The sequence below is a fragment of the Moschus berezovskii genome, chromosome 17 (genome assembly GCF_049115385.1).
Source record: "Moschus berezovskii isolate FMDL1 chromosome 17, NW_MosBer_1.0, whole genome shotgun sequence".
Taxonomy (NCBI): domain Eukaryota; kingdom Metazoa; phylum Chordata; class Mammalia; order Artiodactyla; family Moschidae; genus Moschus; species Moschus berezovskii.
In genome coordinates, this window is record NC_142476.1 from 35676752 (window position 1) to 35702848 (window position 26097).

Genomic DNA, 26097 nt, shown 5'->3' on the forward strand with positions numbered 1-26097 from the left:
GTGCAAAACAGTCATGGACCAGAGGCCAGTGGTGTGCTCACAGAGACTTTGTTTATCCTGTCTTGGCTTCTTGCAAAAGCATTTGTCATCTCGGTAGACCAGGGATTCACAGCAAAGAGTGCGTAGAGTAAACAAGGGCAGGATAATCAAAGCTGTTTTCCTCCTGAACTGAAATCCCATGCCTTGCCAAATGAGGCTAGTTAAAGTAAATATAATAAATGCTTTTTCCAGACAGACGCACTCCTGAAAACACAGAAAGGAGATGGAAAGATATGCTGACCAAGCAGGTTAATGGAGGTGAATTAAACATAGCAGAAACAGACCAGCTGGCATAGGGCCTTTCCAGAGAGCTGGAGACATTCACAAAAATTAAGTTAAACAAAAAAACCTGCAATGATACAAGAGGGAACTGGTTCTAGGCACAGCGTATCCCTGCCCAGAGCCGCAGGCTGCTTTGGCAATTAGCAGCTTTACAAAGATGATGGCATGATGTTCGGATGGAGGATACACTATAAAATCAAGGGATATAGAGAAGAACTCACTCACATCCTAGTTATTATTTCCCATTACCAGATAAAAAGAAGATTCTACATTCGTTAGTCATCTGTTATTCCAGGGACCTTCACATAGTTTTAGCTTATTTCATCTTCACAACAACAAGACACATGAGAGACATGAGAACGAAAATATTGCCTGCCATATCAGTCAACTAAGGTGCCACAGACATCAGCCATCACATTACAGCCACCCCAGTCATCATCCCCATTTTACAGATAAGGAAACTGAGGCTCAGAGAGTTTGGAAACTTGCCCGTGTTCCCAAAACTAGCCAAGGGAACCATGAAAGGCAGTTGTGAAGCCTAGTCAAAAGCTCCCATCTATTTGCACAGCTGTTTTTACTAAAGAAACAACAGCGAAGGAAGGGTCAAAATTTAAATGTTGCAGACTTCCAAGGAATGGGAAGATTATTATCGAGGAGTGAGCTCAGAGATGTTGGTTTTTTTATTTGAGTTGGGCTTATGAAATAAAACTATAAATATATATTACATATAATTATCCCAGGGAGCTCACTGCTGGGAAGATTTATAAAGGCAAATAGCCTTATGTGATTTAAAAAGGGATTATAGGCATGCAAGGAAATCAAGTATGTCTGTACTTGCTGAGATGCCGATTACAAGGATCACTGGCGCTCTTACTGTGGTGTCTAGGGGAAGAGAAGGAAGGACCCTGCTGGAGGCAAGGCAAAAAGAGAGAGAAGTTTGATCCCAGCTCTTAATAGTTGCGTTTTCTCCCTCACTGTCCTACCTGGATGCTAAAAAGGAGAGTTTTTCAGCTCCAAAGACTTGTTTTGGGATTTTTTGTTGTTGGTGTTGTTCAATTTGTTTGTTTTTGGTTCCCAGCAAGTTATTTGCTTGTATATATAAAACAGGACTCTAGGCTCATTGGGAAGGACAATTCCAGGCTCATCTGAAGCAATTCCTCCCTGGCCAGAAAGTGCAGGAAGGACTAGACTTCAGCTCTGCCTATCCCCACCCTCCCTATCCCTTAGTCAAAAACAGCTGCAACCATAACAGGAGGTACCATCTCTCCTGCCCCATTTTATTTGAATGCTCAGTTCCGTGGGACACATTAAGAGCCGAGACTCTAAACTCTGTGCGTGTGTTAGTTGCACAGTCGTCTCCAACTCTTTGTGACCCCATGGACTGTAGCCCGTCAGGCTCCTCTGTCCATGGGATTCTCCAGCCGAGAATATTGGAGTGGGTAGCCATTCCCTTCTCCAGGGGATCTTCCCAACCCAGGGATTGAATCCAGGTCTCCTACATTGCAGGCAGATTCTTTACCATCTAAGCCACCAGGGAATTCCTAAGACCCTATGTTTAGGCTCAACTACATCCTGTGTGGTTTGGAGCCATTGACCTGAGCTTTCTAAGCCTCTGTTTCATCATATGTAAAAGGGGAATGTTGCCACCTGCATCACAGCATTTGATGGGGCTTTAATGAGATCATGAACTTAATGAGTTTAAGGCCATTCTTCTAACATAGCAAAGTACTCAATACTCAGATGATGATAATGATGATGATGAATATGGAGGCAGAGGAGGAGGTCTATGAGCTAAGAGATGGTTTGGACTGACACCCTATTAAAGTATGGCACAGAGCAGCTTCCCAGCTTCTCAAAGTGGGGTGTGTGGGGAGACCTGTGGCAATGGCATCACCTTGGGAGATGTCAGAGCCCTCTCCACCTCGATCTATAGAATCAGAGTCTGCGTTTTAAAAGCTCCTTTTGGATCTGTGTGCACATTAATGGGCAAGAAGCACCCAGTTTGAGCATGGCTTCTTTTTTAGATTACCAAGTTTTCATCATTGCCTTTTTATGTTTTATTAATTTTTATTGGAGTATAGTTGCTTTACAATGTTGTGTTAGTTTCTACTGTATAGCAAAGTTAACCAGCTTTATGTAAAGGAATGGATAAAGAACGTGTGGTGCATATAACAATGGACTATTACTCAGCCATAAAAAGGAATACCTAGAGTGTGGCTTTTGAAATCTCCCACTTAGGCTTGAGACCAACTTCACTGATGTGTGTCTTTGGCAGATTGCTTCAATTTCCATGTTTCTGCTTCCTGGCCCAAAGGACATCAGGTCTACCTCACAGGTTGTTTTGGGGATTCAATGAAATCATATTTATTTATGTATCTGAGCACTGGCACATAACAAACATTCAGTAGCCATTCAACCTTTTATCGTTTTTAATCCCTCCAAAGCTCAGCCTGGGTCCCTTGCAACCTGGCCTCTCCCAGGCACAAGTTCACACGCCCTTTATTCTCAGAGTTAGGTGACTCCAAGTCCCTCAAGTTCTGTGGCATCTGTACTGGATATTCTTTGCAGAAGCCCTTGTCTCTGCAGCCACCGCTTACCCCTTTACTGTGGAACATAGGCCCTTCCTGACTCCTCAGAGTCACACAGAGAGCTCACAGCACCTCCCCACCCCACCTCCCCCATCATAAACCTCCCCCTTCGCAATGCAGAGGCCAGGCTGGGGCACAGAATACCAAACCTTTCTTCTCCATTTTTCTCTCTAGGCAATACCCAGCAAATTCCCTCTGGAGTATGGATTTGTTTCCCAACAACAGACTCCATGTCTACAATGATTTTTCTCTCTGCTCTGGTAGCTTCTATGTCTGTAATGATAAGTCTTTTTTGTAGGCTCAGCCTCTCAGCCTGGGGGGCTTTCCAGGTGGCACTAGAGATAAAGAACCCGCCTACCAATGCAGGAGACATAAGAAATGGGGGTTCGATCCCTGGGTTGGGAAGATCCTCTGGAGGAGGGCATGGCAATCCACTCTAGTATTCTTGCCTAGAGAATCCCATGGACAGAGAAGCCTGGCAGGCTACAGTCCATGGGGTCGCAAAGAGTCGAACACAACTGAGGCTACTTAGCACTCACGCACTCAGCCTGGACCATGTCTGCTTGGCCTGTGTTCCATACCTGGAGTCCCAAAGGGGTCCCCAAGTGTTATATTACAGGCTCACCACTCACTGACTTCCCTCTAGGTTAGAACTGGCAGCACGTACCAGGAACTGGCACCACCACTGTTTTCTGAATAGCAGTGACAAACCATAAACCATACAGAAAACCCCTAGTGGAGGGAGAGTAGGAGGAAGCGAGGAGGTAGGGTGGGGGAGGGAAGGAGATCCTCATTGTTTGACTGGACTTTGGTTAAAAAAACTAAACCGCAACAATAAAACCCTGCCTGAGATTGATGCAGATTATAAACACTGCTCTGGCCTGTGTCTGAGGGGACTCTGCCCTCTGAAGAGCCTGTGGCTGCAGTGTTCTGTGAACAGGGGAAGGGGGTGTCTTCAGCCATGAAGTGTTTTGCCTGGTCCCCCTTCAGGACCAGGAGCCCACATTTGAGGACCCCTGTGGTCAGAAGGGCAAAAGGAGCTGGCCTGTAGGGCCATGTGAGCCCTAGGCTGTAACCCAACTCCGGGGCCCTGGCTATCACCTCATCTCCATGGGGCAGCCCCTGAATACCTCTTGATGACACCTCCTCACCAGCTGCCTCTGCATGGCGACCACCTGGATCTCCAGTCCACAAGCTGCTAATCAGAAAAATCATCCACAGGGTTAGGAAACCCAGGGGCTTGGAGATTCCTACAGACCTCATGGTGTAACACGGGTCCGCAAGAAAACAAAGACCTGCAGCCAGCCACACACGACATCCACACACACTCACACACACACACAAACACGCTAGTACAAGGCTGATGTCTGCAAGGATGCCCCAGTCAGGCCCTGCGAGTTGCCGCCCTCCAGGCTTCTGGTTGCTGGGGAAAGGAAAACGAGGCCTCGGCCAAAGCCCGCTTTGTTTCCTTGGGGTCCCAATGGAGGTCTCGTGGTGAGAAGAGGGGCTCCTAGAGGTGCTTGTCCACAGGAGGACTTTCCACGGAGAAACCCGAGACCCCCTTAAAGGAGTCCAGCTGGCAAATCGGTGCCAATGGAGGCACCTGATGTTCACTTCATCCTGTCGGCACTCCCTGACATGCCAGGGCACAAGCCCCAGACCCAGCGCCAGACCTTCAACACCCTGCAGGCTCTTCTGAGGAGGAGGAGCCGGGCAATGGGCCTGGGGCCTGGGCCAGATGGTGCTCAACCTGCTTTGGGCGAAGTCACAGTGACCCCAAGTGGTCACTTTGGTAAGGCACCCTCTGGGCATGGCACCACCTCCCAGGGGCTGCAGAGACCCAGAGAGAAGAAAGGACAGAAAGAGCAGAGGCTTCCACACCATCCTCCTCACAGCTGGCACCTACGGGCCTCTGCTCCCTAATTTGCACTAAAGGACTGATACAAGGGAACCATAAGTCAATCCAGGTGGGAATTTTTCTGTTTCTGCTTTGACTTCTTCAACAGGGAATGCTTCTTTACAGTAAAGACCCACAGGTGGGAGGTTCCTGTAGGACAGAGGGTGATGACCCATGTTCCTCATTAATCCCACTGGCAACAAAAAAGCTGTATATGAGAACAGTCCTTGGTAATGATTTTCTGTTTTAAACATAAGTTTGTAGGACCAGTCCCTTCCTTAAAGTCAGCATGGTGGAGTATTCTCTTGATGTTTGAACATCATCCACACCCTTATATCAGGGAGGTATCCTCCAAAGCCTTTCTCATTCAGGGAAACCTGGAGAAGCATCTACCATTCCCCTCAACAAGATCAGAAGGGGGAAGCCTGAGAGGTTAGACCCAGAACAGCAAAAAGTAGATTGTTGCCTACCTGGCATGATTTCAGGGGTTCCCACAAGCTCCTCTGTCTCCAAATATCCCCCCATCCATGAAACCATCACCATCTATGAAATTCCCTGCTGGAGATTTCCCTGTGAGAAGCCCTATATTGGGTCCCTGGTTTTCATGAATTCTTTTACCAGATACACATTTGCCTATGTTATTCCCTCAGCCTGCAATGCCCTTTCCCCAACCAAATATCCCCTGATCATTCAAACTCAGCTCAGATATTCTCTCATAGAAGTCTTCCCACCATCACCATTGCCCCTGCCATGCTGCTTCTATGCATTATACATTTTTTTCACTATACTATATACTGAATTAAAATATAAAAAAAATCAAGTCGCTTAACCCAAAGACCTAAGGATATAGTGAGGAGACCAAGAGAACTAACAATAACAACATAAATAGCACGGTTGCTAGGAAAACTAAGAGAGTAACTGCAAACTCCCTGGGGACAGGGTCCCTGGTTTGCCCCTCCCTTTAAAGGCAGACATCTTTCTTTTCCTTTAAAGTTTTTGATTTTTAACATTTATTTATTTTTTACTGTACTGAGTCTTTGTTGCTGTGTGCGGGCTTTCTCTCGTTGCAGTGAGGGGGGCTGCTCTCTAGTTGCAGAGCGCAGGCTTCCCACTGTGGTGGCTTCTCTTGTTGCGGAGCACTGGCTCGAGATGCGTGGGCTTCAGTAGTTGTGGTACCTGGGGCATGTTGGATCTTCCTGGGTCAGGGATCAAACCCACATCCCCTGTATTGGCAGGTGGATTCCTAACCACTGGACCACCAGGAAAGTCCAAAGGCAGACATCTTTTAAGTGCACTCAGTTCAGTCCCTCAGTCAGGTCAGACTCTTTGTGACCTCATGGACTACAGCATACCAGGCTACCCTGTCCATCACCAACTCCGAGAGCTTACTCCGACTCATGTCTGTCCATAGAGTCTGTGATGCCATCCAACCATCTCATCCTTTGTCGTCCCCTTCTCCTGACTTCAATCTTTCCCAGCATCAGGGTCTTTTCAAATAAGTCAGTTCTTCACATCAAGTGGCCAAAGTATTGCAGTTTCAACTTCAGCATCAGTCCTTCCAATGAATATTCAGGACTGATTTCCTTTAAGATGGATTGGTTGGATCTCCTTGCAGTGCAAAGGCGCTCAAGAGTCTTCTCCAACACCACAGTTCAAAAGCATCAATTCTTAGGCACTCAGCTTCCTTTGTAGTCCAACTCTCACATCCATACATGACTACTGGAAAAACCATAGCTTTGACTAGACAGGCCTTTGTTGGCAAAGTAATGTCTCTGCTTTTGAATATGCTGTCTAGGTTGGTGATAGCTTTTCCTCCAAGGAGCAAGCATCTTTTAATTTCATGGTTGCAGTCACCATCTGCAGTGATTTTGGAGCCCCCCCAAAATAAAGTTTCTCACTCTTTCCATTGTTTCCCCATCTATTTGCCATGAACTCATGGGACCAGATGCCATGATCTTAGTTTTCTGAATGTTGAATTTTAAGCCAAGTTTTTCACTCTCCTCTTTCACTTTCATCAAGAGGCTCTTTAGTTCTTCACTTTCTGCCATAAAGGGTGGTATGCATCTGCATATCTGAGGTTATTGATATTTCTCCTGGCAATCTTGATTCCAGCTTGTGCTTCATCCAGCCCAGCATTTCTCATGATGTACTCTGCATATAAATTAAATAAGCAGAGTGACAATATACAGCCTTGATGTACTCCTTTCCCGATTTGGAACCAGTCTGTTGTTTCATGTCCAGTTCTAACTGTTGCTTCTTGACCTACATACAGATTTCTCAGGAGGCAGGTCAGGTGGTCTAGTATTCCCATCTCTTTAAGAATTTTCCATAATTTGTTGTGACCCACACAGTCAAAGGCTTTAGTATAGTCAATAAAGCAGAAATAGATGTTTTTCTGGAATTCTCTTGCTTTTTCGATGATCCAACTGATGTTGGCAATTTGATCTTTGGTTCCTCTGCCTTTTCTAAATCCAGTTTAAACATCTGGAAGTTCACAGTTCATGTACTGTTGAAGCCTGGCTTGGAGAATATTGAGCATTACTTTGCTAGCGTGTGAGATGAGTGCAATTGTGAGGTAGTTTGAACATTCTTTGGTGTCGCCTTTCTTTAGGATTGGAATGAAAACTGACCTTTTCTAGTCCTGTGGCCACTGCTGAGTTTTCCAAATTTGCTGGCATATTGAGTGCAGTACTTTCACAGCATCATCTTTTAGGATTTGAAATAGCTCAACTGGAATTCCATCACCTCCACTAGCTTTGTTTGTAGTGATGCTTCAGCGAACCAAATCCCCAACCCCAGTTTGGTAGGCTTGAACTTCACAGATATTCTGGAGATGAACCCAGGGCTTTAGAGATGGAAAGGTTCCATATTTCTGAATGCCCATGTGAACCTAACCAAGCCTACAGATCCCAGGTGTCTTATTCATGCTTTTGCTGGCAAGACACAGCCTTCTCAGTTTCTCGGGCCTCCTTCTCCCACTACTTTCCTGCCAGCAGCAGGAAGCATGAAGAAGAGGCCTCCTAGACAGAGGGAAGTGAGTCATCTTGCCTTTATCACCCACCCACGGTCCTTGCAGTGCAGGTGAGAATCTGCTCATTGAGCTAGTTGGGCTCATTGAGCTCATAGAGCTCATAATTAGAGTTAGTTGCTCTCTAGCTCTGATTGATCTCTTCCTGTTCACCATGCCCTATCCTGCCCACTGGAGAATTCCATATCTCCGCCCCTCAACCTTTCCTAATCTTGGCTAGCTTTCAAGGTTCAATTCGAGTTCCTTCTCTAGAAAGTCTTCTCTGGCTACTCCAGCCCAGCCCATGCTGATTTCATCCCCACTCTGAAATCGTTCTTAGTTAGCTTCCCATGGAGTGGTACAAAATCACCTTCAAATTCCAGTTTGCATACTCTATTTCTCTCTCCTAGCCTATCAGACTCGTAGGGACCATGCTGTGACGTATCAGAAAGAACAATGAACCTGGATTCCAAACCCTGTTTCCTTGTGTACTAGCACTGTGACCTTGCTTTGAGAAATGGACTTTTCCAGTCCTCTGTTTACCCATAAGTAATGCCCTCCCGGCATAGTGGAAAACAAGATAACATGTATGAATCTCTAAGAAATTATTCAATCAGCAATGGACCTCTTGGCCACCAGGCACTCAAAGTTCTCTTCTGATTTTTATCCCTCTTTTATTCCCTCTCTTTCATTTTTATTATTCTTGTAGATTACCCAGTGCCTGCAGCTCAGTGCTTGGTATATTCTTGTTATTCAGTCACTAAGTCATATCTGACTCTTTGAGACCCCATGGACTGCAGTGCACCAGGCTTCTATGTCCTTCACTATCTCCCGGAATTTGCTTAAACTCGTGTCTATTGAGTCAGTGATGCCATCCAACCATCTCATCCTCTGTCCTCCCCTTCTCCTCTCCTTCAACCTTTCCCAGCATCAGGGTCTTTTCCAATGAGTCAGCTCTTTGCATCAGGTGGCCAAAGTATTGGAGCTTCAGCTTCAGCATCAGTCCTTCCAGTGAATATTCAAGGTATATATGGGTGCTCAATAAGTAATGCATTTCCTTTTCAGTACAGATTTCTTTTTATCACTTTAAGGACAAGGATGATTCCATTCAGCTCACCCTTGTATCAAGGACACAACCCTGTGCCCAGCACAAAGGAAACCTTCAGTCATGTTTGTTGAGGGCATGAACTGTGTGCTTAGAGTGTTCAAAGAAGAATGGATATGCAGGGAAAGAGTTGAGAGAAGTGTCATCCTCTGAGTTGAACCAATGAAGTTCTATAAGGAATGGAGTGTGGTGGTTTCCCATGGGATGAATTTCCTGAAAGGGTAGTCACTCAGTCGTGTCTGACTCTTTGCGACCCTATGGACTGTGTAGCCCACCAGGCTCCTCTGTCCATGGGATTCTCCAGGCCTGAATACTAGAGTGGGTTGCCATTTCCTTCTCCAGCATTACAGGCAGATGCTTTACCCTCTGAGCCACCAGGGAAGCTAAATAGCAGAGCCATTCATATGCTACTACTTGCAGGAGTTGGACAGAAAGATAAAGGGAGCATTGATAGAGAGCAATAGGGTCTTTAAAGAGTGAGAAATCCCTAGGAGTCTTCCAAGTGCTGATATATAAGTGTACCCGCTATGCCTTGGGTACGCATTTCCTTTTCCAGCAGAAAGTGTATTTTACCTGCTGGCAAAGAGCAACAATTCACTTGTAGCACAGGAAGAAAGCTGCTGAAAATCAAAGAAAAGCAGCAGGCAGGAACCTATAAGCGAGTCCCACTTCCCCATCCCCTAGACAGAAAGCTTGGAAAGAGAGCACTTTAAATTCTACTCTGCACTTTTCTGGGAGAAGATGATTCCGTTGTAAATTATTGAACATTTCATTTAAGCTTCATAAATAAGAAACTCAGATGAAAATGGTACATGCTGGATCCGTTTGGCAACATATAATTTCTGTCTTCCTCCCTCAATCTGTCACCCTTCATCTACGTCGGAAAATTTCTACTTCATTATAGGCAATTGAAGGTCTCAATCAGTTGTCTGAGAGTAGTTTATGTCCCAAAGGTAATCTAATTTCTCCAGTCAAGTATGTACCTGGGACTTGCCGAACATACTGGTGGAGATAAATATGTGCTTTGAATGGATCTGGGGGTGTTGCAATAGCCCAGCTCAATCCAGTGACAGATACCAGCCCAGCCAGGGGCCAGCTTCTTGCTGACACCTGGACTCCCTATATCCCTGGTTTCATCAGAGTCAGTGGGCTAAGCTTCAGCAAACTGACAACAGGTGTGCCGAGGACCAACCTGTACCTGTCTGGGGCTCACCAAAAAATGACTCAAAATTCTGGAACAGTTCTCTGAGCAAGGTAATAATGCTATGGGCTACTCTTACAATGGGTCAGGTACTGTTCTTGCTCTACATTGGCTCATTTAATCCCCAGGACCCTCTGAGATAGACACTATTACTCTTATCATTCTACAGACAATAAAGCTCAAAGATGTGAAGAAATCAGAGTTACACAAGTATGTTTGGTCGGTGCAAAAATATTGAGGTTTTGCATTGTTGGACTTTGCCATTCAACATTGGAATACGTTCTTAAATAAATGTGGTTATGTTATACATCATTTTAATGCATATTTCTCACTTTAGGTTTTTTGCTAATGACATTACTTGCTGTGTATTTTATGTTTTTTTCTTTTTTAAATTTTATTTATTTATTTCTTTTAATTGGAGGCTAATTACTTTACAATATTGTATTGGTTTGGCCATATGTTGACATGAATCTGCCCTGGGTGTACACGTGTTCCCCATCCTGAACCCCCCTCCCACCTCCCTCCCCATCCCATCCCTCTGGGTCATCCCAGTGCACCAGCCCTGAGCATCCTGTATCATGCATCGAACCTGGACTGGCAATTCACTTCACATATGATAATATACATGTTTCAATGCCATTCTCCCAAATATTCCCACCTTCTCCCTCTCCCACAGAGTCCAAAAGACTGTTCTATACATCTGTGTCTCTTTTGCTGTCTTGCATACAGGGTTATTGTTACCATCTTTCTAAATTCCATATATATGCATTAGTATACTGTATTGGTGTTTTTCTTTCTGGCTTACTTCACTCTGTATAATAGGCTCCAGTTTCATCCACCTCATTAGAACTGATTCAAATGTATTCTTTTTCATGGCTGAGTAATACTCCATTATGTATATGTATTTTAGACTATGGAAGTGATATTAGACAAAAATCAAATTTGAGTAATTTTCTTATTTGAGTTCAAAACGGGTTGTAAAGCAGCAGAGATAACTTCCAACATCAACAACCCATTTGGCTCACGAACTGCTAATTAATGTACAGTGCACTGGTGGTTCAAGAAGTTTTGCAAAGAGGATGAGAGCCTTGAAGATGAGGAGCACAGTGGCTGGCCATCAGAAGTTGACAACAATTGAGAGCAATCATCAAAGCTGACCCTCTTACAACTACATGAGAAGTTGCCGGAGAACTCAACGTCGACCATTCTATGGTCGTTCAGCATTTGAAACAAATTGAAAAGGTGAAAAAGTTCAATAAGTGGATGCCTCATGAGCTAACCAAAAAAAAAAAAAAATGTCATTTGGAAGTGTCATCTTCTCTTATTCTGTGCAACAAGGTACCATTACTTGATCGGATTGTGATGTATGATGAAAAGTGGATTTTATATGACAACTGACAATGACCAACTCAGTGGTTGGACTAAGCAGTTCTAAAGCACTTCTCAGAGCAAAACTTGCACCAATAAAAGGTCATGGTCACTGTTTGGCAGTCTACTGCCCGTTTGATCCACTTCAACTTTCTGAATCCTAGTAAGACCATTACATCTGAGAAGTTTGCTCAGCACATCGATGAGGTGCACTGAAAACTGCAACACCTGCAGCTGGCATTGGTCAACAGAAAGGGCCCAGTTCTTCTCCACAACAACGCCCAACCACAGGTCACACAACCAATGCTTCAAAAGTTGAACGAATTGGGCCACAAAGTTTTGCCTCATCCACCATATTCACATCACCACTCGCCCACCAACTACCACTTCTTCAAGCATCTGGACAACTTTTTTCAGGGAAAGCACTTCCACAACCACCAGGAGACAGAAAATGCTTTCCAAGAATTTGTTAAATCCTGAAGCCTGGATTTTTACACTATAGGAATAAACAAGCTTATTTCTCATTGGCAAAATTGTGTTAATTGTAATGGTTCCTATTTTGATTAATAAAGATGTGTTTGAAATGAGTTACAGTGATTTAAAATTCAGTCCCAAACCACCACAATTACATTTGAACCAACCTAATAGAAAGTGGCAGAACCTGAATATTAATGTCCAGCAGACCTCAAAGTTCACCTCCACCAGTGTTGACACTTTATTTTTTTAAATATTTGCTTATTTTTTGTTTATGTTTGACTGTGCCAGGTCTTACTTGTAGCATGCAGGATCCCTGCTGCTTCACGTGGCATCTTCTGTTGGCGGTGCACAGGCTTCTGCCTAGCTGTGGTGCCCGGGCTCTGGAGTGCGTGGGCTCAGCAGTTGTGACTCTCAGGCTTAGCTCCCCATTGGCATGTGGGATCTTAGTTCCCCAACCAGGATTCGAACCCACATCCCCTCCATTGGAAGGCAATTTTTAACCAATGGACCACTAAGGAAGTCCCAATGTTGACACTATAGAGAAAGAAAAACTAAAGGTAAGGAACTGACTGGAGCCGGCTTAAGAAGAGGAAAAAAGGGCTGATTCTAACACATTCTGACCTGAGAGCCTGGTCAGTAAGGCCTGGCAGGTTCTGCCTTACCCGGGCATGGGGGGCTCACTGCACAGGCTGTTCTAAAACCACACTGAGGCGGGAGTGCAGAACCCTCTGGCTCCCACACCACATTCGCCTGCCTGAAACCAAACCCTTAAGGAAGGGTTGCTCAATGCATTTTCTGTTAAAATCGTCTCTCTTCCTTCAAGGCTGCTGGGAGGTCACAACTGCTCTGGGGAGGGGAGGAACTGAAGGGAAGGGTAAGGCATTCAGTCCTAAAAGCCCTGACCCCTGGGGCCAGAAGCCAAGGGTCATCTCCAGCTGGTCACAGACTTACTCTTTGCCTTGTGTGTGTGCTTAGTTGTGTCCGACTCTTTTGTGACCCTATGGACTGTAGCCCGCCAGGCTCCTCTGACCATGGGGATTCTCCAGCCAAGAAGACTGGAGTGAGTTGCTATGGCCTCTTCCAGGGGATCTTCCCAACCCAGGGATTGACCCCAGGTCTTCCACATTGCAGGCAGATTCTTTCCCCCCTGAGCCACCAGGGAAGTCTGAAATGTTTGTGTCCCCCCCACAATTCATCTATTGTAATCCTCATTCCAGTGTGATGGTTCAGAAGATGGAGCCTTTGAGAGATGACTAGGTCATGAGGGTAGAGTCCTCATGAATGGGACTAGTGATCTCATAAAAGAGACCTCAGAGAGTTTTCTTGCTTTTTTTCTGTATGAGAACACAGCGAGAAGATGGTCTATGAACCAGGAAGCAGGAGCTCACCAGACATCAAATCTGCTGGTGCTTTGATCTTCTTAGCCTCCAGAACTGTGAGAAACACATGTTTATTGTTTAAGTCACCAGCCCATAGCAGCCTAAACAGACAAAGACACCATGGGCCAGCAGAGGTGGAAACTGGAGTCATGCAGCTGGAAGCCAAGGCATACCACCAAAGATTCCCAGCAGCTACTGGAAGCTAGGAAGAGCCAAGAATATTCCCTGTTTAAAGCCTTTGGAAGGAGCATGGGTCTACCAACCCTTGATTTTGGCCCTCTAGACACCAGAACTGGGAGAGAATACATTTCTGTTGTTTTAAGCCACCAAGTTTGTGATCCTTTGTCATGGCAGCCACCCAGGTTTCCCACATTGCAGGTGGATTCTTTACTGACTGAGCCACCAGGGAAGCCCAAAATTTTTGTGTCCCTCCAAAATTCATCTATTGTAATCCTCATTCCAGTGTGATGATATTAGGAGATGGAGCCTTTGAGAGATGACTAGGTCATGAGGGAAACTCACATTCCTCATAAAGCTGTGGTAATGGTCAAAACACAGTCAGATCACCAGAGCACTGAGGAACCTAAGTGGGAAGGAAATCCAAAAAAGATGGAATATATGTATATGTATACATAAAGCTGATTCACTTTGCTGTACACAGAAACTAACACAACACTAAAGCAACTGTATTCCTATAAAAAATTTTTTTCAAAAAACAGGTAGTTTGAAAAGAACAAGTGTTATTATATAAATGCAGAACAGCATGATCGTCAATCTTGGTTCTAGTTGAGCCTACACAAAGAGATACCCAAAAGGATTCAGACTGACAGCAAGGGACCCACAGATGATGATTTGATCTTGTTGTATTTTTTTTTTTTACAATTTCAGTCTTAATAAATGAGGGTGAGTTTGATGCTAGTTTGGTGCTAGAATAAAGGCCCCCAAAGATGTCCACATTGTAATCCCTGGAATGTGTGACTATGTCATCTTACACTGAAGAAAGGAAGTTATAGATGTAATTAGGTTAACGATCTTAAGATGGGGAGACTATCCCGTGCTAATCAAGACCAGTGTAATCTCAAGGATCATTTTTAAAAGGATGCAGAGAGATCAGAGTAGAAGATGGAATCATGGAAGAAGAGCTCAGAGAAAAAAACAGATTTGAAAAAATGTTATACCTCTGACTTTCAAGATGGATTATGAGACCACAAGCCAAGGGATGCAGGAAATTCTTTCCTAGAGTCTCCAGAAAGAATACTGCCCTGCCAAACTCCTGAACTGTAAAATAATAGATGTATTGTTTTGAACCACTAGACTGTGGTAATTTGCTGCAACATAAATAGGAAATTAATATATCCATCAAACTGGTTATACTGAAAATGAATGTGGGTAAGAGAATAGGGAGATACCCCAGATAATTCTAGATATTCTGGGAAATCCCCAGTGAGTCTTTGTATGGAACCCTAAAGAATTTCCCTCTGTAGTTGGGAAGTTTTTTTTCCATTTTCTCCAGCTCCCTAGGGTCCCCCAGAAGTCATCCTCACATTGAAGTACCCTTGGTACCTACTACAGGGCACTACATGCCCTTACATTAAAGACCCAACAGCCTTGTGCTCAGCAAGACAGTCCATCTACAGTTGCTCCCCAGAAAGGATGCAGACATCCCCATATGGCCTCAGTCCCTGTCTATAATAGCTGCAGCTTGTTCTTCATCCACAACATTCAACAAATGCTTTACAAGCTTATGTCCATACAGTCCTCAATTACACACTCCCCCAATTCAGTGTAAGCAAGAAATCCTCTCACCAGTTGTAGCCAACCTGAGACTCTAAATGCCTCGAGACGACTTCTACAGCAGAGCACAGTTCTGAAGGTCACTGACCAGGACAGCCCCACTGCCTCCCAAGGAGACCGGCAGCAAAAAGGAAGTTCTGCACTGACCAGTTCATCCCCTTGACTTGGTGTGGATTTCCTACGTGGTGAAATTAGAATTTCCTAATAGATAAAATGAGGAAATGGTAACCCACTCCAGTATTCTTGCCTGGAAAATCGCATGGACAGAGGATCCTGGCAAGCTAAGTCCATGGGGTCACAAGGAGTCAGACATGACTGTGTATACAAGCAATGCAAATGGATAAAATTAGGAGGGAATTAAACACAAGATCTGAACAGGAGCCTAAGGTCATTTGCTCCACCCCATCCCTGACATACATGGGATAACATCTGTTTCTGCATCTACCAACAGATCTGGTGCCTGGCACTGAGTATGGAATTGGAATATCCGCCATCATGAACTCACAGCAAAGCGTACCAGCCACCATGAATGCCAGGACTGGTGAGTAGGAAGACTGGTATGGAAAGAGACCAGGACACTCTGTGACCTGAGGGCCATCGAGGACTGATCAGATGGCAATTCCCCCTAGCGAACAGGTCCCTGGTGAGGATTATTGGCCTTGGAACACCATCTACCTGTAGCTATTTGATTCCCTGTGCCTATCCTCTGACATCTGACATGCAGGATGGAGTCCCACCCTCTCCTCACACTTGGTACCCAATGGTCTGAAGGGCTGCCCACTGCTGTGCAGAGCAGAGGTGTAAAACCCCACAAAAGCCAGTGTTGCAACAAGTCATATTTCCTTCTAGATCATCTCAGAGCAGAAAGAATGTGGTACTTCTCACCCCATAGGACAGAACCTTCAGAAAGGTCACAGGCTGAAGGTCTAGACTTGGAAACAACCCATTTGAGCTTGGAGAATGAAGTCCACTGAGACTCTTGCTATTCTGGATCCAACAATTTTGGTTTCAAATCCCAGGCAAATTCCAAAGTCACTTTAGTAACTGGAAGTGGGCTGGGCTGGGAATTCTGAACCAATCTGTGCCCCAAGGTTGTCGAGCATAGACAACCTCTCTAGAGAACCTCAAGACATGGGTACCCAGGAGTCCTCAGATCTTGTTGCCTACACACCTGTGGCCAGGTCAGTCAGAATGGCACCAGGAACAGAGGTAGTTATGGTTGCCAGGAACAGCATATCCGTACTTGATGGTGGCACCTGTTTTGCCCTGATTGGCTTACTGAGAAAGGCTGGGAGAAAATGGAGAGCTTAAAAATTAGCAGCCAGTTTTGTCCCACAGGTGGGTGTCTTGAGTTACTAATGCCTTCCTGCAGATTATTCATCTATATGCCAAGCCCCTGGCCATCTTTCAAAGGGAAGGTGCTTAACAAAGTGTGAGATTAGTGTCAGCAATGACAAGCCAATCTTCATGGTCAGCAGACCCGCTGATAGCTTAGAAATCCACCAGGGGCCTAATTCCAATAAATACTGGCCCTCATGTGGAATTTACATAAAATAGGCTGCTTATTTTGATCCACAGAACTCGACAGTCCTCGAGACCTCATGGTGACAGCCTCCTCGGAAACCTCCATCTCCCTCATCTGGACCAAGGCCAGTGGCCCCATTGACCACTACCGAATCACCTTTACCCCATCTTCTGGGATCGCTTCTGAAGTCACTGTGCCCAAGGACAGGTCCTCGTATACACTGACAGATCTAGAGCCCGGGGCAGAGTACATCATTTCAATCATAGCTGAGAGGGGCCGGCAGCAGAGCCTGGAGTCCACTGTGGATGCCTTCACAGGTACCCGGGCAGCAGAAATCTCAGCTGGGTTCAGGGATCAGTGGATCTTAGCATGAGAAGATCATCTAGGCAACCCACTCTTCCAACACCCCATTGCCTCTAGAGAAAGGAAGAATTCTAGGGAAAAGTAGAAAAAGAAGAGATAGAGAAGAAATTAATAAATACCTCAAGAAAGAATGTGTATGTGTGTGCTCAGTCACTCAGTTGTGTCTGACTCTTTACAACCCCATGAACTGTAGCCCAGCAGGCTCCTCTCTTCATGAAATTTTACAGGCAAGAATACTGAAGTTGGTCGCCATTTCCTACCCTAGGGGATCTTTCCAACCCAGGGACTGAACCTGTATCTCCTGTGTGTCTCCTGCATTGGAAGGCAGACTCTTTACCACTGAGTCATCTGGGAAGCCTAAGAGAGAATGGCTGGAGGTGAAGGGGAGAGATGAACAAGGCTACCTGCATGCCTGAAATTATGTCTGGTTTCCTATAGGCTGGTCAGGGTAGTTAATTCTGTTCATTTTCTGCCTGCAGTAAGTCAGTGGGCATACAGAGGATCCATGGGATCGTGTTCAATTCCTTCCAGGATAGAAGTTTTAAATCCTCCATCAGTATTATGAACAATTCACAGAGGTGATGCTGTTTTTATACTGCTGAGGGCATTCATTTTTCAGTGTCTGGCTTGGAGAAAGGAGAGTGGATGAGATAGGAGAGTGAGGATGTGGACGCTCTGGTTACAAGTGCAGGTATAGTCCTTATCAGCAGGGAAAGCAGACCTCTTTGGTCAGATATCTCCTCTACCCCAGTGGCCCCACCACTCTACGTGGATTTCAGAACTATTCATTTCCTCTGTTTTCAGGCTTCCGCCCCATCTCCCATTTGCACTTTTCTCACGTGACCTCCTCCAGCGTGAACATCACCTGGAGTGACCCATCCCCTCCGGCAGACAGACTCATTCTCAACTACAGCCCCCGGGATGAAGAGGAAGAAATGATGGAGGTCTCCCTGGATGCCACCAAGAGGCATGCTGTCCTGATGGGCCTGCAGCCAGCTACCGAGTACATTGTGAATCTGGTGGCAGTCCATGGCACAGTGACCTCTGAGCCCATCGTGGGCTCCATCACCACAGGTGGGGCTGGAGGACTTGACAGCAGGTGATAACAGGGATTCCCATGGTAACCTTTATGAAATTTACAAAGAGAAACACCCAAGGAGTAGGGGACCACCTTGTTTATCCAGAGAGGGTCTATGCGTTGTTAACAGTCACCTCTTCCAGGGCTGCACAAAATGTATAAGATGGGAAGCTTCCACTTAGAAGATAGGATGGACTTAATGTCTTAAGGAGGCCAGGGCTTTAATGCATTGATCCAGAGGTCCTCCTTCTATCAACTTAGAAGAAAACTCTGGAGAGAGCTTGTCTCCAAGAGGACAGCCTTCTACAGGGAGGAGACATCTGTTCCTCTTCTGGAGAGCCATCTCTTGATTGCCCAGTCAGTTCAATTTGTGAGTGATGTTTCCCCAGAATCATATGAGTCTAGCATGCAACCATATAGGGACCTGGTACTCTGAGAATGGGGTTGATCTGCATGTTGTCTGAAAAACACAGGTCCTCTGAGATGCACTGAATCCCTTGCATCTCATCCTTCTTACATACAGTCACAAATATGAGTGTGATGTGGGTGAGGACATGTGTGTTTGGGTGATTTCTTATATACTTACAAGAATTGAACAAGTGGATTAAACACTCAGATGGTTTTGGCCCTGTAACCTGCCAGTAGTAAAAACAAACAAACAAAACAAAACAAAAAAACCAGAGCATACAGTATAAATAAAAAAACAGTTTAGGAAAGTGGATTTGTTCTGGACTTGTACTCTGAAATCCCTGTACAGTCAATAGCAATTTTTCCAAATTGACCAAAGGTGGTTGATACAAAAAAAAAGAGAGAGAGTTGGGTTTGTTCAAAAGAAGCTGCCCCAAAGAAAATGACCATTACTCCTAGTTCAAAACAAAGCAACAAACTTGAAGGATATTTTCCAGTTGGCCTTCAGATAGGTAAGAGTCACTACAGAGGCATAGACCTTGACAGCTTGATTTCATGTTGTTAAAATACTCTCTAGGTGCATGGCTCTGGCCGTATCTATGAGGTTTCAAGTGAGACTTCAGCCTGAAGTAAGGTATTGTCTGCCTCTGGGACACCATTAGTCTTGGTCCACATAAAACCCAAAATAGGAAGTTGTTTCTCATATTATGCTTTCTGTCTTTCCCCCACGACCACCTGGATCCTTGTAGGAATTGATCCTCCCAAAGACATCACAATTAGCAATGTGACCAAGGACTCAGTTACGGTCTCCTGGAGCCCTCCTGTTGCATCTTTTGATTACTACCGAGTATCCTATCGGCCAACACAAGGTAATAAAGTTACTTGATTTCTCAAAGATGAATAGAATTTGGAACTGGATGAAGACTATTATGGTAGAACTAGCATATCCCAGGGGATATCACCCCCCTGCCTGTCATTTCCCCCTCTCTGTAGCACGCTCCATCAGAATGTCAGTGGGTAATGAGGAATAGCCAAGGAACCCAGAACATACCAGCTCCTCTCACAAAAGGCTTGATTATATTCACACAGGAAGCAGGCCCTTTACAGGTAGAGTGAACCATGGTAATCAGTCACCACTATCCAGACAGTGTAGTGAGAAACAAAGAACTCTAAAAGAATCTGCCAAGAGCCAGGGTCACATGCACTTTTCCGAGAGAATTAAAGTCCCAGACTAAAACCCCTGGGGGATGCCTGAAGATACCACAGTCATATGGAGGGAACTACAGCGATGGTGGTTCTGTTAATGCTGCTCCATCCAAGTTATGAGTCAGAAGAAACAGGGCCAGACCTCGCTTGTATCCTGCCAGTGCTTGCTGGTGCATGTGGAATTATTAAGGAAGTAGAGGGTACACTCACTTCCAGTGAGTTGGGGGCATAATTTTCCAGACTGCCAGATCTCTGGGCTTCATGGGCCAGTCTGCAGCCATGCTTTCTATACTACTTGAAGACCAACTCGTTAGAAAACCACCTAATAAATAGTTCCCCGCCCCCACCTTTGTTCTTGGGATCCTATACAATATGGGGGTGGGATCAGCATGCAAGTTATCTTCAAAGTCCAACATTCCCAGCCCCCTCTCTCCCAACTGGGTGCTGACCTTTGTGCTCATCTATCGGGGCTGTGTGACAAAGTTTCCCTGGGAGATCCTGTATCATGAGCTGCATTGATGTGAGATCCATGGAACTTGACCTGTGGCTTCTGCTCTTTCTTAGTGGGACGACTGGACAGCTCAGTGGTGCCCAACACAGTGACAGAATTCAGCATCACCAAGCTGTACCCAGCTACGGAATACGAAATCAGCCTCAACAGCGTGCGGGGCAGGGAGGAGAGTGAGCGGATCTGCACTCTTGTGCACACAGGTGGGCACGTCTTCCCGTGGGGGGCCAAGGTGGAACCCCAGCTGAGAACCTGGGACCAACAGAAGTTATCCTGGCTAACACAGAGGACACTGGTTCTGGGTTGGGGATGGGAGGTTGCCCTCCAGGGTGTTCCTTGGGCTCACATTGTTATGTGAAGCAATTTGCAAAGTTCCTCCCTTGGAGCTCCGCTGTAACACTGGGAGTTTAGAGAGTCACCCTTTAAGAGTCTTACTGGTTTAGGTCAGACATTTTCATGGCATTTCCAATATGAAAAGTAACCCTCCAAAGACTCATGACAGAAGTGAATTCCAGAACAGACTTGTGATTCATCCCATCTAATTTTTTAAAAGACTCTGACAGGGAAACTTTGCCTTACAGAAGAAACAAAAGGGGTCTTTTATTCCAGTAACAACACTTGGAATCATGAAACCCCTCATTCTCCATGACCAGAACCACCAAGTAACTGCTTTATCATCCAGGGAGGAGGAAAAAAAGATGGGCTTAAGAACAGGGCTTGGACAGCCCCTACCCTGCCCTTCTTTTCCGACTTCTCAACCAGCTCATCATGCAGAACTAGGACAGGTTTTCCACAGAAAACATGAGAAGGAACAGTGCAAGTTTTCATTTCCAACCCCAGACACAACTCTCAGTGATGATATAGTTCCTGTATATTGAAGCATATATTCAGTAGTGCACTGACCCAGCACATAGGAAGACATCCAGCTTGCCTCATTAAGAGAACACCTGGATGTCCTGAGGCTGTTTACTTCCCTCAGGGAATGAATGAGAACAACTTGGAATTCCTCACTGCTCCTGTCGATAGGCTCACTAGCCCAGAAGGAGCATCTCTAAGGCCATGGCCAAAGAAATATTCTTTCAGAAACTCAAAAATTTATTCACCTGAAGACATCACAGGATGTTCTCATCTTCCCTACTGTCCTTCCATGCCTGTGACTACATATAGCACAGCCATGTTTTTGGTTCAGTCTTATCCTTCCTATCAAGATATCTATGACCATTAAAGTATCGACACATGTTGACCTGAAGGGATGCCCAGTGAGTATAAAGAAGCCCTCCTCGTCCACTCCTCTAAGTCTCAGAAATTCACATTAAAGAAATTAGGGTTTTTCTCAGTGAGGAAAATAAAATGGACTTCACGAGGCTCCAAACCCAAAAGTATAAGAGAACTTAGGTCAAAAACTCACTCCTTGGGTTCTTGGTCATAAGCAAGTATCTCTAAAGCATATATTCAATAGTGCACGGACCCAGTTTCCCTCCTTCAAGTTCAGGCAGAGCTATTTTGGCAACTCCCAACAACTAGATTACTTACAGAAATGTTTTATTTTGTTCTTTTGCTATTGCTTTAGTGTGAGGTCTATGATTTTATAACTTTTGGCAATGATTACTCCTCAAGGTCTCGTGGTAGGTCTCAGAGAGGTCAAGCTAAATGTAGTCTCTTAAGATTTTTCTTCTTTGTTTCTTTTTGGAAGGTTGCATTTAAAGACCTTGTTCAAGGCATAGATTATGGACAAAATTCAGATGTTAAGTTTTTAAATGGTTGTTTCTTTGAAATAAAGGACATAGACAAGCAATAAGAACCTTCAGTTAGAGAAGAGGGAGAGATCAATAGTAAATCTGGGTCCCCAAAATTAAATTACATGACACATAGGTTGAGCTGATACCTAAACTACTGTAATAACCTGCATTTCTAAGATAAATCCCAACTCTATGAAAGAGAGGTGCAGTAAGGAAATGAGGCAGGGAACAGGAGCAGTAAAGAATCCCCCTGCAATGTAGGAGATGAGGGTTCAATCCCTGGGTCGGAAAGGTCCCTTGGAGAAGGAAATGGCCACCCATTCCAGTATTCTTGCCTGGAGAATCCCATGGACAGAGGAGTCTGGTGGGCTACAGTCCATAGTGTCACAAAGAATCAGACATGACTGAAGCAACTAAACCACATGTGCAAGTGGGAATAAGAATATGGTGCTATGATGAACAAACTGTTCCTCAACAGGCATTCCTGGCTTTAAGCCTGGACCAAGTCCCTTGACCCTCTATACCACAAAAAGAGTCCAGGACTCAGTTCAGAGTCAGCCTTGTGAGTAGCAAAGCAAGAATTCAATGAGCAGATATGACTTTAAAGGCAACCTGAGTCCCATTCTTCATTCCACAAGTATTTACTGAACAACATCTAAGTTCTAGGTGCTGGGGTTACTCCCTGACTTCATGGAACTCCCACCACACTTCCTGCAGTTCATCAACAGAGACTGTTTCACATAGCATGCTCCTTCTATCAATATTTATGCAAGTAAAAAGAGCTTGGGAAGCATATTAGCTCATCAGCTATAAAAATATAACAGTTTTGATATGTTCTTAGTTTCTCTATGTTTAAATGTCTGAAGCACAAGAGTCATACCTTGAACTCCCCCATAACACCCGACTGCTCTGCACATAAGAAGTTAATGAATCAATTAAAAAAAAAGATCTGAGAGTAATTAAGGGAGTGCTGGGTGCTTGAGAAGAAGAAGAAATGGGAGAAGGGGAAGGGGCTGATGGAATCAGAAGGGAAGAAAGGAAACAGGTCTTCACTCACTTCATTATTTTGTGTCACACAGCAGCAGACATGCATTCTAGGTGAAACTACAGGAGACAGTTCTCTCTTCTTCCATCCTGCATTTCCTCTTATTTCTACCTGATATTTTCCTATGTTGTTTCAGCCATGGACAATCCTGTGGATCTGACTGCTACCAACATCACCCCAACTGAAGCCCTGCTGCAGTGGAAGGCCCCCGTGAGTGACGTAGAAAGCTACATCATTGTTCTCACACACTTGGCAGGTGGGTGTCTGTGGGTCAATGCAGGTGGGAATGGTGGGGATTGGGGCTGAAGACCAGTATGAAGATTTTTCTTTAATCTTTTTAATCTGAAAGAAAATTGGAAATTTCCCTGCTTTAATTTCACCATAAAGCCCTCAAGATAGCCCCCAAACTCTGTGATCTGTATCAGCTATGGGAATTGAGAAAGTTAAATCTAAAAAGTACAAAAAGGGCATGTAACCAATATAGAAACAGAAGTAGCACTTGAACTCAGAACTTGCCCCAGAATGCTATGGGCAAGAAAGCTGACTTTTCTAGATATTTTACGGAGTGAGGAAAACACTAAAGGACCATCCATGATAACAGGTGACACAGGATTCAGAACTACTAAATTCTTCTGTCGCTTTGATCTTCTCTACCCATATCCAACCCCAAAGGTTGAGCCAACGTGAGATCTTGAGTTTTCATGTCTTCTTTGCCATCCTTACTCACGTTAACGCTATTTGAAGTTGAATAGAGAAGCCCAAAGCAGAATGCTATTGAGTAGTTCAAGTGTCTAGGCCTGGGAAATTATTTCTCTGCCTAAATTATACATGTGCTCACAGAATATTGTGGGTTATAGGCAGGAATCCAGAGAACAAAGATACCAGAAGACAGAAGGCAGGCAGATGTCTTGATTTTCAAAAATGACAGATTAAGTCAATTCTGTAAACTGCAAAGTAAACTGATTGTCAAAGCTTGGGAAAATAGAAACCAAAACAGACTATTAAATAAGTTGGGAAGGAATTAATGATTACTACATACCAGTACAAGTTTGCAAAGCATGAGTTTTGCCCAAACCAATGTTTGTCCGCCTTTTTTTCACGGGCAAATCCACTAGCACATCAGTATCTAAGCAAGGCATTAGAAAGGCCCACCTCCCATTTAGATGGAAAACTACGTGGTGGATCACATTTGGAGTTATGTAGCTGATTGAATGACTGACTCTCCCCAGAGAATGAACATCATTACTGTGGATACATCCTAACCCTGCTGTGTGCATGCACAAGCCACGTCAACCCTACCACCCCTCCCTGCACATTATGACCCTGCATTTTTAAATGCTCACCTGCCTTCTCAAGCCAGCATGCATTTGCACATGTTCTTTCCTCTACCAGGAAACTCTTTCCCCACTTATCTACCTACTAAACTCATCCTGTAAGTCTCAGTTCCAACACAATCTCCTAGATCAAAGCTCTCATTATTCCCTTAAGGCAGTCAGATGCACCTGCTCACAGATATGAAGCACAGAGTTCCATCATAGCAATTTCCATTCATTCAACAACTGTTTTTGCTTTTCCTTCAAAGTGCCATGCACTCTCTGAGACTACAGTGATTCAAAGCAAAACATGAGTTCTTATCTTCGAAGAATTCACTTCTAGTAAGGATGCAGACAGTAAAGAGTTACAACCCAGTGTGGGCAGTGTCATGAGGTGGGCAAGTACAAAACACCAGTCTGCCACACCTTATGGGCCACTATGATTTGGAGTGAGGGTGTGGAGGGGAAGAAAGAAGGCAGATCTTAGATCTGAGAAAAAGAAAAAGAGAATAGGAGAAAGATGTGAATTCCAAGAAAAAGAGCAGCCTGTGGTGCATTTAGAGAGAAAGGTCGGAGAGTCTCAGGAACTAACATAGTTGATGTGGCTGGAGCACTGACTGTTGGCACCATGTTGCAAAGGAGGATATTAAAAAGATAGAGCCATTATATGAGCTCTTTCAAAGGGCTTGTTTAGATTTTAACTTGTTTGCATGCTTTTCTATGTCATTAGACCACAAAAAATTGAAACTTCAGTCCTGCCATTGTTTGGAGAAGTGCCCAGTAAACTCTATTAAATGCTGAATGACTCAGAAGTATTCTCAAGACACAATAAGAGGCTTGGCCTTGATCTAATGAACAGTTTTATCAACAGCTTGAATGAATATAGAAAAGATATGAATATGAAATTTATGTTTCATACAAAACTGTGATCGTTAGAATCCAAATTCAGATATATTTTAGTAAACTGAAATGGTAGCCACATATTCAGTCAACAGGAAAAATGCAGTAGAAATGAATGCAAATCCCTTCCCATGGATGCAAAAAATCAACTATACAAGGTAAGGTTGGGAGGGGGTTATAAACATGATCTTTGATGATTTTTAATCTCAGCCTATGATAACAATATCCTAGGACCAGGATTAATATACATACTTGGCACAAATAAAAGCAGAGTCTTAACCTGTTTCTTTCGTTGTCAGCTCATCTCAATTATTATTCTCAATTCTCTTCTGAGTTTTGCATTTCAGCAGGGACACTAATAAACAGTTCCTTGTTTAGAGAAAGGTGGCCAGGAATGTGACAGTTTTAGAATCATCTCATAAGATCTTCTGGAGAAGGAAATGGCAACCGACTCTAGTATTCTTGCCTGGAAAATCCCATGGATGAAGGAGCCTAGCAGGCTACAGTCATGGGGTTGCAAAGAGTCAGACATGACCAAGTGACTTCACTTTATTTCATGTTCATACATGTAATGGTGTTTGAACTGAATGCTGTTAGTCTAGGGGAGAGAAAACCTGATTAGGAAAAGTGAAGGGCAAGAAGGGGTCATGAAACAAGAGATTTGGTTTATTCTAACTCCAGAGACCCAAGCAGATGTTATATGAAAGACTATTTGGCCTCCAAATAATTTCTCAATTATGATGAAAAACAAGATGAGAGGGGAGCTTTGTATGGAATATAATGCCAAGGTAAATAACTTCTAAAGGATTTTTTTCCAAAATACTCTAATAGTGCATTTTTTTAAGGAGTATCTTTGGATTGGATAAGTCTTTCCT

The 26097-nt window shown here is 44.4% G+C and overlaps 1 protein-coding gene across 1 annotated transcript in view; it reads left to right on the forward strand.

Moving 5' to 3' along the window:
* Window positions 1-26097, forward strand: part of TNR (tenascin R) — a 90308-nt gene that overhangs the window by 30054 nt on the left and 34157 nt on the right. The window contains exons 8-13 of the mRNA XM_055418808.2: window positions 15589-15678; window positions 16716-16979; window positions 17830-18099; window positions 19261-19380; window positions 20282-20428; window positions 23146-23265. Coding sequence (XP_055274783.2) covers window positions 15589-15678; window positions 16716-16979; window positions 17830-18099; window positions 19261-19380; window positions 20282-20428; window positions 23146-23265 — 1011 coding nt within the window. The remainder of the gene's footprint in view (window positions 1-15588; window positions 15679-16715; window positions 16980-17829; window positions 18100-19260; window positions 19381-20281; window positions 20429-23145; window positions 23266-26097) is intronic.